Below are 12,006 nucleotides of genomic sequence, written 5' to 3'. Positions count from 1 at the left end.
GCAGTGGAGAGCAGGGACTTGGTGGTGGCGGCAAGCATAGTGTTGTAGAAACGAGAAAAAGACAGAGAGAAGTAGAGGATAAAGAAGTATATTCATGTGAAAAAAAGGGAGAAATTATTAGCGTGGGGAAATGTTCAAATATGGGCAATTTAGGAGAAAAAAAATCTCATTTTTAAAAAATAAATGGAGATTTTTGAAGGATTAGACTCACGTGAGAGACAATCTACGTTAGTTATCTTAAATTCTGTGTATTTCCACTTTATATGAAATTATAAGGATATGATGCAGTTATTTTAAAATGATAGGGGGTCATGTGGTTGTAAGAGAAACTGAAAGGAAGTTCTATGTAATTTATCCTTAATTAAAATTCAATTTTTGTCATCATGTTATAATCAAACGGTGATAATATATACATTGTCCGTCTGTATAAAATTTATTTACTCAGAAACATACACAGAGAGAAGGCTAGCGTAGTTTTTGTTTTTCCCTCCTCCTTGTTGGGCTGTAAATCCAATATCAAACCACTCTACGTCCTCTTGGACCGCACAATGCTACTCACTAATAGCGTGTTGCCATAACATGGTCTGGTCCTAGGATAGGCCCAAGTACTTGGAATGAAAGGTGAGTTGTCCAACACACGTCAACCTAATATGACCCGGTCCATCAAAATAGGACAAAAAAAAAAAAAAAGAAGTAATAATAATAAATAAATAAATATAAAATCAAGAAACCGCAGTCGTACGAGCATCCCGTTGGATGTGATGTGTAGGGTTTAAGGAATGAGGGGTTTATTTTGACAGAAAAGTGAATTAGAATCCTTTTCCTGGGTTGGCTATTCCGTTGCACCTCAAAGTCCAAAGCCGTCAAATTCTTAACTGGGGCGACGATTAAGATTTAGATAGTAGTAGCCTGTTGTCTGTAAAAGGGAAGATGATTAAGGTAGGAGGAAAAAGCTATACTTCGTCGCCGCCGGCATTCTCAAACGACACTAACAAACTCCTCGTCTGCACCGGCAACACCGTCTCTATCTTCAGCGCCTCCACTGGCTTACTCGTAATTAATTACCTTCCCTCAATATATACACACATACGCACACACATATGTTGTAAATAATGCTTGTAATTTTTTATTTTCCGTCGTTACAATTCTGTAGATAAATGAACTTGAAGGTCACACCGCACTAGTGACATCGGTGGTAGTGGTGCCACCAACTTCGCCGGCCAATAAGATATTAGCTTATTGTTGGACGGCTTCGCTTGATGGTACCATTAGGTACTGGGATTTTTCCGCTCCCGAATTGATGAAGACTATCAATATACGCGTCCCAATTCACTCCATGGTAATCTGATACATTTCTTCAATACTTTTTTATTGGGTGTTTCAGCTGTTTTCTGCCATTCTGCTTCTTCTGGAGTATAAAGTTTGAATTTTTGTTGGTTGCACGTTTGTCGAGTTTGAACATTTCTTTGTCGTGGATAAGCATAGCATCTTTGCGTCTTTGTTTCCAGGTGGTTCCTGGTTTATTACGTAAACCGGCTGATCATGGTGAGCAGCCATCTCATCTCTTTGCTTATCTATGCACCGAGGAGGTGAAAAAGCAAGGACATCGGAATGCCTCCGCATTCTGGCAGATTCGCAAGTGTAATTTAACTCAGTCTCGTTTTTTAGATAAATTCACTTTAGCTGAGGTCAGATTCCTTTCTACTTTTTGTTAGAGGTTTTCACTATTTTCTCACTGGCGGCTTTCATGTGATTGAATGAATTCTGTATGCTGTTGCAGACTTTAAAACCCCAGATTATAACCATTAGTCCGTTTGGAAACTACATTGGAATTTGTGAAAAGCACAAACTTCGAATATGGGAAATCCCAGCAAGAGATGCTAATCATGTTGCCTTCAAGAAAATGAGATTGCATCATACAAAAACCTTCACCACTCTAGCTTTTCATCCAACAGAGAGAATTGTAGCTGCTGGTGATGGTACTGGGAGAATCTTAGTATGGAGAGGTGTTGGGGAAAAGACATTTTCTGGTGGTGATAATAACTTGGTAAATGGTGCATCACATGGAGATGCAGAGGAAAAGCCGGGAGTGAGGCAGGATGATGATGCTGATTCTTGCACCACATGGCATTGGCATTCTGCTGAAGTAAACGTCTTACTTTTCTCTGCTGATGGTGCCTACTTGTTCTCAGGTATTTGGAATTCCTTAGGATTGGTCATTCTTTAGTCCTGTTATTTTTATTGAGCGATTTATATTACCAAATTGAACTCTTCCATTTTGTGACAGGTGGGAAAGAAGGAGTCCTTGTACTTTGGCAGTTGGACACAGGGAAGAGAAAGTTTCTTCCACGTATTGGGTCTCCACTTCTGTATTTCACAAATTCTTTGGATCCTTCCCTATCTTCTGTAAGTGGAGCTGTTTAGCTCTTGGGATGTGGTTCAATTGCATTAGCTTTTACTCATATGGTTTGTTCAGGTATCCTGTGCAGATAATCTCATTCATCTGCTGAAAATGCCTTCAATGGTTATCTCGAGATCTATTTCTGGCATCAAGGTTGGTAAATTTGCATAGATGTGGCATTTTATTTATGTCTCTTTAGTCAATTGGGTCTGCACGCTTGAGTCATAGGAGATTAACTCAGCTGAAATGTAAAGGTGAAGCACAAATTATTTCATGCATAACTGCCATAAGGGAACTCATATGCTTAACTTTCAGCCTCCCAGTTCAGTTTTGCAATTCAATGAGGGCTCATGCAGCGGGGTTGCTTTTAATCACTCTGATGGTCTGGCTGCTATATGTACGGAGAATTACCGTATCCAATTTTACAGCTTGTTCGATGACCGTGAAATTTCTGAGGTAATCTTGTTCCGATTGGAGTCAGCTCTATGCCAACTTCAGTCAAATGCTAGACCTAGTAATTTGGTTTCTGCAAGTGAGATAAGTGGATTACGCTAGAATTTCTTGGCCTTTCACTTACAATTCTCAAATTTCTGTTGTTCATTCTGAAACTACTACCTCTCTAGTTTTTTTTCAGGTAGTTCCTCTTCCATTTTATTCCAATGCTCTGGCTTTTTCTGTGGCTACATGATAGTGGCTTTGCTTTAATGGATTTATTTTGTTGGAAAATACTCTTTTCTGTTCTTTTGGTTCCATTTCAACCATCAACCAGGGGATTTGTGATATCTTCTTTTACTCTTTTGCAGGTTCAAGTCTGTGAAAGGAACCATCAACCGGGGGAGGAAATCACGGTATGCATAACTTTGAATAAGCTGATTCTTCTTTCTGTTGTGACTAACTAGATACGTTAGCAAAGGCTTCTTGGTTTACTAATATAAATCTATAATAGGGAAAGGTAAACTAACAATCATGGAATGATTGGTTATTGCACTGGGCCAATTTATTGCTGCGAAGGTTACAATTATAGAATGATCTATGATCTATAGATCCTTAACTCATTAAATTTACAGCTTAAGGTTATTTAATCAGATTTAGATTCTTTCAATGTGCAGCAACAATTATTGTGATTGGGGTCTGCATTGGTCTAGGCTAGTTTAGTTACTTCAGGAATATCTAATTCCATTTATTTGAGTATGCAATCTTACCTCTTGGAAACACATAACGATTTTTGCATTATTTTGTATTTTGTAGGTGATTGTGAATTTGGTTGCCCTCTCCCCTGATGGTTATAGCATGGGCACTGTTGAAACTAGGCTTCCTGAAGAAGGAATAGGGGGCCTTGTAAGTTTAAAATTCTGGGAGTGTAGCTCTCAAAGTAAAGAATTTAGCTTATCCACTGTTGTATATGAACCACACAGGTTTGTCCTTGTCTAAGTAGAAATTCTTGGTTTCAACCTGTGCATGAACAGTCTTGCTATAGCATGATAAATCACTTAACACATCCAATATTTAATCCCTGATCAACTTTGTTCTAAAACAATGAGAACAAGTTTTTTTTTTAAGTGACTTGTGCTAAATGCTGCATTTTATAGGGATGCAGGTGTTTCAGATGTTGCATTCCATCCTACCCGTCAAATGGCTGTCAGCTCCTCATATGGTGCTGATTTCAAGGTTTGTAATATCTTGTATTAGAGTTTTCTGTTAGCAAGCCCTGGTTAAGTTTTTGGAATTTGCAGGTTTGGAAATGTGGTTATGGAGTCTCAGGGAAGGACCAGAAGCCCCAGAGTAATGGATGGACATGCCATGCTGCTGGTTCCTACAAGTATGCTCACTGCTTAATTTTCCCTTTAAAATGGTTCTAAAGAGTTGGCATGTCTTTTTGTTCATGTTTTCTGGTGTTTTAATCAATCAACAATATGCTCCAGTAGACTTAAAAGAAGTTTTGCCCTTGTAGAAAGAAGCCAATGACAGCTGCAACATTCTCTATGGATGGTTCTGTTCTTGCTGTTGCTGCTGAAAATGTCATTACATTGTGGGATCCTGACAGGAATTTTCTTGTGGCTGTAATTGGAGAGAGTATTGAAGTGAGTTTCTGAACAAATTGACTTTTCTTACTTTCTACTCTAGTTCCTTCATGCCTGAGATTGGATTTGTTAACCATCTGGAGGTCTGTTCTCATTCCTTGCCAAGGGGTACCTCTATTGGATTTGCCAAGTGGAAATTGTGGACTGATAGACAATGTTGAATGCTTAAAAGTCTGTCTCCTGGTGTTTATCTCAAGTAGGGTCATAGTCTCATAGGTTTATGCACCAGAACATAGGCTGCTTCAAATTGTTTACTTGAAAATACCTTTACTAATTACCATCTGCATTACTAGCTAATAGCCTTGTTCTTTTGGCAAAACTTTGTTAGAACGATTGGCTACAAAAAGAGGATTGGATAAGTTTTGTTGAAGTTTGTGAAGGTACACGTTCATGAGGATGAAAGACAATGGCTTTCCCGGCAATTTTGTACTATAGCCCTGCAAAAATCAGAATTTGCAATCAATATCTGAGCATAGTTGTTTAACACTCAGTTTGGTTTGTTTCATGAAATTTAGAGAAGTCCTCATAATTTTTAATTCCCTAGAGATATTAAGGGACATTCTGCCGCTATTATCCTTGACCTGTTTGGCAAGATAGGGAGATTATGATCTAAAAGGTCAATAGATGAAACCCGTTATATTTCTTACCAGCACGTAACATGGAAACGTGCAGCTGCTTATTGGCTTTTGGGGGAATGGGCAATAACGGTTCCAAGGAAAAGAAGGGAAGCATTTCTGCAAAAATGGCATCCAAACTCTTTATTGTATTCCTAGTTGCTTTACTCCATATGAGTTATCTTGCTCTCTCATATGAATTTATTTCATTGCGCAGCCAATCAGAAAGCTCTCATTTGTGGGAAAGTCTGACTATCTTGTATCTGCATCCCAAGGATCAAACCCTGAACTGTTCCTTTGGAGTATGTCCAATCTTTCAGTATTGTGGTCATACAAGCTTCATGCCGAAGGTTTGTGTTTACTTTTCTTTCATCTGCACAAAAGGGGAAAGTGGGAATCATGTAATTTTCATAATAAGTTCAGCAATTAATCATTGCTTTAAGTGACTAACGTCACCACCCTGATTCAAGGTCATTGTAGATTCTTTTAAAATTTTTAATGGTTTGGATCTTTTTGACATAGTAGCCTGTTAATAGGTAGGTAGAAAGTCTGTCTGATGGACTAAGGGCATGTTCTCAACAGCTTATGAAAAGATATAAGCAGCTTTTTTGAAATTGAAGAAGTTAATGTGGAAAATCTATTAAAAAAATTGGAAAATAATTTGTTTTTTAATATTTAGAAAAGCTAAAAGCTGTTTTTAAAAGCTACCAAATGTCTGCTTTTGACAATTAGCATTTTTCAATTTTGAATAAGCTGATCGTAGCTCATCAAATGCTGTAGAGAATTAGCCACAAACGAAGAGTCATCATCAATCTTGCCACTGATAAAAGAGAGAGTGAGAGATCGATTTTTTTAATAAAATCGCCATTCCTACATGCTTGATTGGGCCGTTGTCAACTGGCTATATGTTTTTCATCTTTATTTTCTGCCTCGAAGAGAATTTGAGAATACAAAGGGTTGATAATCTGTAGCTTGTGTATTCGGTTGTGCATTTGGTTTTAGTAATTGTAGCCAGCAGCAGTTTTTGTCTGCTTTACTCTTTTATGGCTAACTTGTCATTGTCATCCGTACTTTATACATGTTGTTCCACTATGTTGAACTTTTCTTTTTGTCTTTGTAGCTGTGTCCTGTGCAACGGATGGTTCCTCCTTTGCTGTCCTCGCTCATCTACCCACATCATCTAAGAGTACAGAGTGTTTATATCGCTCTACACATGGTGTAGATGGGGTGATCTTGTTATTCCCTGTAGACAAAGCAATCCCTATCTCCACCTGGTTTGTCCAAAAGGTAAAAGTTTCCTCTTTTAACTTTTCACCATTTCTAGTTTTCTTGTTGGACCTGTGGTCAAAGGGCAATTAAGTACAAAGCAGCTTCTTTACTCACTTTATAGAGGACTTCATGTTGTGTGGTTTCTTTACTCGTGTATAGCTTTAATGTCTGAAAACGTTTTGGTTGCTTTCCTCGCCAGAGTGCATTTGTCATATTAACTAGTAGCCTTTGTGTTCAAAATGAGAAAGCATTTCGTACTGAGTTTGACTGGCCTTGATTATCCTAGCGTAGCTACAATAAAGGCCATTCACGGGAGTTACTGGTATGTTCTGGGACTTTCTAGGTCCATTGGTGGAGTAGGGGTTAATCAACTTTGAGTAGATGAGACCTAGGTGCTCTAGCAAGCTATGCTGTAGCTTTAATGGAATAGCTCCCCGTGCAGGCTCAGGGTGGGTCTCTTGCTTTCATTGATGCAAGCTCAAGATTAGAGGATGGCAATGCTGGAAGAAAATCAGTGGAGGTGCTGACATACATTAACGGAGCTCATGAATATGTCCTCTTGGACCCATTTGGGGAGTCGGCCCCTATTCGATGTACCTCTCAGCCGGAGAGTCTGGTTGACTTTGGGGAGACAGGTGAGGCTGTTGTCTCCTGTAAATCTTTTTATGCATTGCCAGTGCATATAGTAATCCTTTTTGAATGTGAAATCTTTCCTAAAAGTTTTGTTCGACAATTTATATGCTAAAAACACGTGCAAATTCTTTTCCACCTTCAGCAGGGAGATATGGGTATACTTCCATATATGGTAAACTTCCAGAATTCAACATAGAAAGGGAACGCAGTGCATCAATTGCAACAGCAGCATCTGAAAGGAGCTGGGAGATGATTCTTGACGGACCATCTCATAATCTTCCTCCTTTTACAACATTGTGCTCAGCGTTTCTGGAGTCATTACTAGAAAGGAGAACTGCAACCGTCGAATAAGCGTAAGTAGTACCCAGGCATGGTGAGAATTACAAAAACTCGCACCGAGCAAGATCCAAATTGAGCAAGCTGTGATTCCGTGCTTGCTCCCTGCATAATTGGATTGGAGTAGAGGGGAGGCGGGTATTGAAGATTGGATTGTTGCATATATTTGATCAGTATGAAGCAACTATTAAAAAATCGAAACGAGGCCTGCTTGTACAGTGCCACCCTACCATTTTGGCTAAGCGAAGATTGAGATGAAGCTGTGAAAAGCTAGGTTTGCGGTCATTGCCTTTGTATATTAACAGAAATGAGGATCATAGGAAGCAGAGGCGTTAATGGGATGAGCCAATTTTGATGCGGGCGGTGATTTTTATTGTACTTCTTTCACACAAATGTTCACCTGTTGTACCATACTGGTCTGATGTTACTTAAAAACTAATTCAACATGGATGTATGTATTTTTTGTGTTGAATCGGCCTCGAATGGTAGGAATTGCAATCTTTAGAGAGGACCATATATTGTGAGGCACTTTACTTGACTGAGATTAAAAATCGCAAAAAGTTTTTTGGATGATAGTGGGCATAACATTGCTTTTTCTCTTTTTTTTTTATGTTTTTTTTTTTCGGTTGGTGTTGCTGGGGGGGGGGGGGGGGGGGGGGAGGAGGTGTGTGTCTGTGTTTGTGTGTGGGGAAGGCAAAGAACGGTGGATTAACTATCGGTGGTGAGGCGGACGAGTGAAGAAGAGCTCTCAAGGGCGGCGTATTAACTAAGCGCGTTTCATTGGACGCTAAACTGCACAAAATGAAGACCAATTAAAAGAACCCAAAGAAAAAAGAAATTGCACAAAATGAGGAAATCACGGTGGAATTCTGTGAACTACGATAACAACGTGGGATACAAAAAGGGAAAATGATCGGGTGGGTGGGTGGATATGGTTAGTGCTGCTGGGTTTTGAAATCGGACATGGCTACTTGGGCATTTTTGGGGTCGCGTTGAGACTGATCTGCAGAGGGTGGCTGTTGATCCTGAGCTGTCCTTCGGTCCTGGTGCTTCGGCTGTTGCTGGGCTCTGGAGATGTTGTGGGCACTTGAGAAAAGATCAACGGGCTCAGAGTCGGCAATCTTGCCTCCTTCAAGTGGAGTGCCTGCTTTGTACCTGATTCTCAATGCATCGTCTTCTGAAACCTTTGCCTGAGCTTTTGCGTATCGTATATCGTCCGTGCTTTTTGCCATCTTTTTTTCGAAATTTGTGATTGAGCACTTCTCTGGTTCTTCCTTGCGTCTCTTCTGGATTCTGGAAAAAGCATGCTCCGTCTCTGAGAGCCTATATAGAAAGTTTTAGCTACGTGGCATGCTTTGTCATGTCGAGGGTGGCAACAGACCGTCTGCCGTCCTCTTCGTTCATGGTAACGTGGCATGCTTTATCCTCGAGGTTTTGTGGGTTCTGATTTGACTGTTGGAAAACGCTAAGAATAGAAAATGGGTTCTCTCATGTCTGTCGTTGAGAACATATCCCAACCCAAAATGCTACGTATGGAGTCAATCCCAGAATGTGGAATTCAAAGTCCCGTGTCTCACAAGTTGCAACCAGATCATGATCATGACAAAAAAAAAATTCAGTTAAGGCTTCAGACTCATCAGTTAACTGTTTCACAGAGCGATCGATAACTTTGACTACCACTGGTAGTTTGTGAGCTCTATGGAGATCTGCTTTTCTGCCTTAAGACGTTCTTAGGCTTATTCTGTACTTGGGCCTTTTTCCGATGACCCATAAATGAAAATTTTATGAGTCTCGGGCTTGGGCTGAACAATAGTGTAGGAAACTTTTTAAAGTGGTGAATCGTATCTTCTAATGAGAGCAAAAGCCACTCGGGACACAGCGACTTTTTTATTGGTCTATCTTTTTTGTCAAAGTTCCGGATAACATAACATCATCGGATAGAAGCTACAGCAATGTCGACTGTCATCTGTGGACAAGACTGGACTGAAATAAATCACATTCTATTTTACATTTTCTAGAAACGAAACAAGAGATGTATTACAGCCGCATGATGCGACGGAAAACCCGACTTTAATTCGCGTTTCAAACGCAGTGAAAACGGCCCAACGGTTCTGGTCGAAGAGGGAATTAGCAAAGAAAGAAAAGGAATTGGTGATTAGGCTCTCTTGTACGTACTGCATCATCCCGCTTGTCTTCGTTTTTCTTGATCATAATTTTTCCCCGTCAATTTTTTTCTTTTATTACAGTTAGTGTTTTTTTTTTTTTTTTAAGATTGTATATTCTGTACTGGGGTTGGGAAGAGTTATTAGCAGTGATGGTGTAGCCAAGGTTTTGATCAAAAAGCAAATGAAAATATACGGAATCCTGTTGTTCCCTTTCAAGAGTTCAGTCAAGCAGATTGCTTGCTTTAAATTCGAAGCTCTGATCTGCACCCAGAGTCCAAGCTTCACAACCCTTTTTGTCTGACTTCTAAGTGACCTATCTGCAGCTTCAGCCTTCAAGCATTTGCTGGAATCCATGGCAGTCCTATTAAACTCTGTATCACCTATAAAACACCCTTCTTCAGAACATTCAAGAAATTCTGGTGGATTCTCTTCCAAAGTATTAAAGTTCCATTCTTTTTCCCTCAACAATGATTTTCCTAGACTGTTGGCCTCTACCCAGACGGCATTTGCTTCTAAAGATACCGTTTTCACGTTGCCCAACTGGAGATCTGGCAGGAACGACCCTAGAACCAAAGAGCTTAGGATGAATGATGCTTTCTTGTACTTGGAATACATGGTCGGAAAACGCCACATGCCTGATGTTGTTCAGGCAACGCAGTTGCTGTATGATCTTTGCAAGTCCAATAAACTCCGAAAGGCAACTAGGGTCATGGAAATGTTGATTGCATCAGGTAGTATTCCGGATGCAGCCTCGTATACTTTCTTGGTGAATCATTTATGTAAGAGAGGAAATGTTGGTCATGCCATGCAATTAGTTGAAAAAATGGAGGAAAACGGATACCCGACCAATACTGTGACTTATAATTCTCTTGTTAGAGGTCTCTGTATGCGAGGAAACTTGGATCAGAACCTGCAATTTGTCGATAGGCTGATGCAGAAGGGACTGGTGCCAAATGCATTTACATACTCAATCTTGCTTGAGGCTGCTTATAAGGAAAGAGGGGTTAATGAGGCAATGAGACTCTTAGATGAAATAATTGCTAAAGGTGGAACGCCTAATTTGGTTAGTTATAATGTCATATTGACTGGTTTGTGCAAGGAAGGTAGAGTCGATGAAGCAATACAGCTTTTCAGGAATTTGCCTTCGAAGGGATTCAACCCCAACGTTGTGAGCTATAATATTTTGTTGAGAACCTTGTGCTATGAAGGACGGTGGGCAGAGGCAAATGAACTTCTGGCTGAGATGGTTGGAGATGATCGCTCCCCAACAATAGTCACCTATAATATCTTGATTGGCTCCCTTGCCTTTCATGGCCGAACTGATCACGCCCTCAAGGTTGTGGATGAAATGCACAGAGGCGGGCAGTTGAAGCCCACTGCAGCCAGCTACAATCCAATCATTGCTCGTCTGTGCAAAGAGAGGAAGCTGGATGCTGTAATTAAATGCCTGGATGAAATGATGTACCGTCATTGCAGTCCTAATGAGGGCACATACAATGCCATTGCCTTGCTTTGTGAGGAGGGGATGGTGCAAGAGGCATTCTCAACAATCCAAAGTTTGAGGCCTAAGCAGAGTTCCTCCAATCATGATTTCTACAGAACAGTGATTTCTAGTCTGTGTAAGAAGGGGAACACGTATGCGGCATTTAAGCTGCTGTATGAAATGACAACCTGCGGCTTTAATCCGGATTCATATACCTATTCATCTTTGATTAGAGGACTGTGCATGGAGAGGATGCTTGGCGTGGCTATAGATGTTTTTAGAATCATGGAATTAAGTGGCTACAGACCTGACACGGATAACTTCAACGCCCTTGTGCTTGGGTTATGCAAATCTCGGAGAACAGACTTGTCCTTGGAAGTCTTTGGAATGATGATTGAGAAAGGCTATATGCCTAGTGAGACGACTTATACTATTTTAGTGGAAGGGATCATTCGCGAAGAAGAAAGGGAGCTGGCAGCAGTAGTTTTGAAAGAGCTGCATCAGAGACAAGTCGTCAGTAGAAATACAGTTGAAAGGATTGTTATGCAATATGACATTGAGGAGTTATCAATATAGACAGCTCTCTGTAGCGGGGATACGGTGAGGAATTTGTATGCATAAGACGTTAAAATGGGACGGGGCAATGAGGAGGCAATGGGTGATTGTTGAAGAATCACCGTTGGCAGAACTGCTGAGCATGTAAGGGAATCTCGACAAACTTGTGCGCTCAGAGTGTAAGACAGTAAAGAGTAATGACTGTTAAGAACCCAACGGTGATTGGTTACATGTTGGCCAATGGTAGGCTTCAAGTTTGTATCTCTTCACTTTTAACCTTACTCCTAGCTTTCTACTCACACTGTACATTTATCACTATTCCCTTCTGACTATATATATTAGAGCGGGATCCACTCCTAGCTTCAACGTTGCAAATACTTTGCCAATTGCGTATTAATAATATTGTTATTACGCCTGGCCTCTAATGATTTATGTTTCTATGAATTTCTGCTGTGAAAACAGAAAATCC

General features: G+C 40.3%; 3 protein-coding genes across 4 annotated transcripts; 2 read left to right on the top strand and 1 right to left on the bottom strand.

The window, feature by feature from the left end:
- Positions 1 to 766: 766 nt before the first annotated feature.
- On the top strand, positions 767 to 7,904 carry LOC113772289 (WD repeat-containing protein 75). Of its 2 annotated transcripts, none has more exons than XM_027316874.1 (16): positions 767 to 1,053; positions 1,154 to 1,339; positions 1,509 to 1,688; positions 1,781 to 2,192; positions 2,288 to 2,406; positions 2,477 to 2,554; positions 2,717 to 2,857; positions 3,205 to 3,249; positions 3,650 to 3,816; positions 3,991 to 4,069; positions 4,135 to 4,220; positions 4,353 to 4,482; positions 5,314 to 5,446; positions 6,217 to 6,383; positions 6,808 to 7,000; positions 7,144 to 7,904. In XM_027316874.1, exons 1-16 carry the CDS (start codon positions 931 to 933, stop codon positions 7,347 to 7,349), a joined length of 2,445 nt encoding a protein of 814 aa, XP_027172675.1. In that variant the 5' UTR covers positions 767 to 930; the 3' UTR covers positions 7,350 to 7,904. The 2 variants fall into 2 exon arrangements, with proteins under 2 accessions (XP_027172675.1, XP_027172674.1); XM_027316873.1 differs by having other exon boundaries at positions 7,141 to 7,904.
- A 248-nt stretch (positions 7,905 to 8,152) lies between these two features.
- Positions 8,153 to 8,755, bottom strand: LOC113772455. The gene has a single exon (XM_027317048.1). The coding sequence runs from the start codon at positions 8,564 to 8,566 to the stop codon at positions 8,270 to 8,272; it is 297 nt and encodes a 98-aa protein (XP_027172849.1). The 5' UTR covers positions 8,567 to 8,755; the 3' UTR covers positions 8,153 to 8,269.
- Positions 8,756 to 9,274: 519 nt separating this feature from the next.
- On the top strand, positions 9,275 to 11,962 carry LOC113772188 (pentatricopeptide repeat-containing protein At1g79080, chloroplastic-like). Its single transcript, XM_027316764.1, has one exon. The coding sequence runs from the start codon at positions 9,852 to 9,854 to the stop codon at positions 11,556 to 11,558; it is 1,707 nt and encodes a 568-aa protein (XP_027172565.1). The 5' UTR covers positions 9,275 to 9,851; the 3' UTR covers positions 11,559 to 11,962.
- Positions 11,963 to 12,006: the final 44 nt, after the last annotated feature.

Source organism: Coffea eugenioides, chromosome 5 (assembly GCF_003713205.1).
Source record: "Coffea eugenioides isolate CCC68of chromosome 5, Ceug_1.0, whole genome shotgun sequence".
Classification (NCBI taxonomy): domain Eukaryota; kingdom Viridiplantae; phylum Streptophyta; class Magnoliopsida; order Gentianales; family Rubiaceae; genus Coffea; species Coffea eugenioides.
The sequence above is the reverse complement of the archived record's forward strand: the minus strand, read 5'-3'. Positions and strand labels throughout refer to the sequence as shown.

What these genes read in the sequence shown, in the direction of transcription:
- LOC113772455 (XM_027317048.1), bottom strand. Translation starts at nt 8,566, where the DNA reads ATGGCAAAAAGCACGGACGATATACGATACGCAAAAGCTCAGGCAAAG.
- LOC113772188 (XM_027316764.1), top strand. Translation starts at nt 9,852, where the DNA reads ATGGCAGTCCTATTAAACTCTGTATCACCTATAAAACACCCTTCTTCA.
- LOC113772289 (XM_027316873.1), top strand. Translation starts at nt 931, where the DNA reads ATGATTAAGGTAGGAGGAAAAAGCTATACTTCGTCGCCGCCGGCATTC. An exon ending in GCGCCTCCACTGGCTTACTC is followed by an intron (nt 1,054 to 1,153) that starts GTAATTAATTAC and finishes ACAATTCTGTAG; the next exon opens with ATAAATGAACTTGAAGGTCA. An exon ending in ATGACCGTGAAATTTCTGAG is followed by an intron (nt 2,858 to 3,204) that starts GTAATCTTGTTC and finishes ACTCTTTTGCAG; the next exon opens with GTTCAAGTCTGTGAAAGGAA.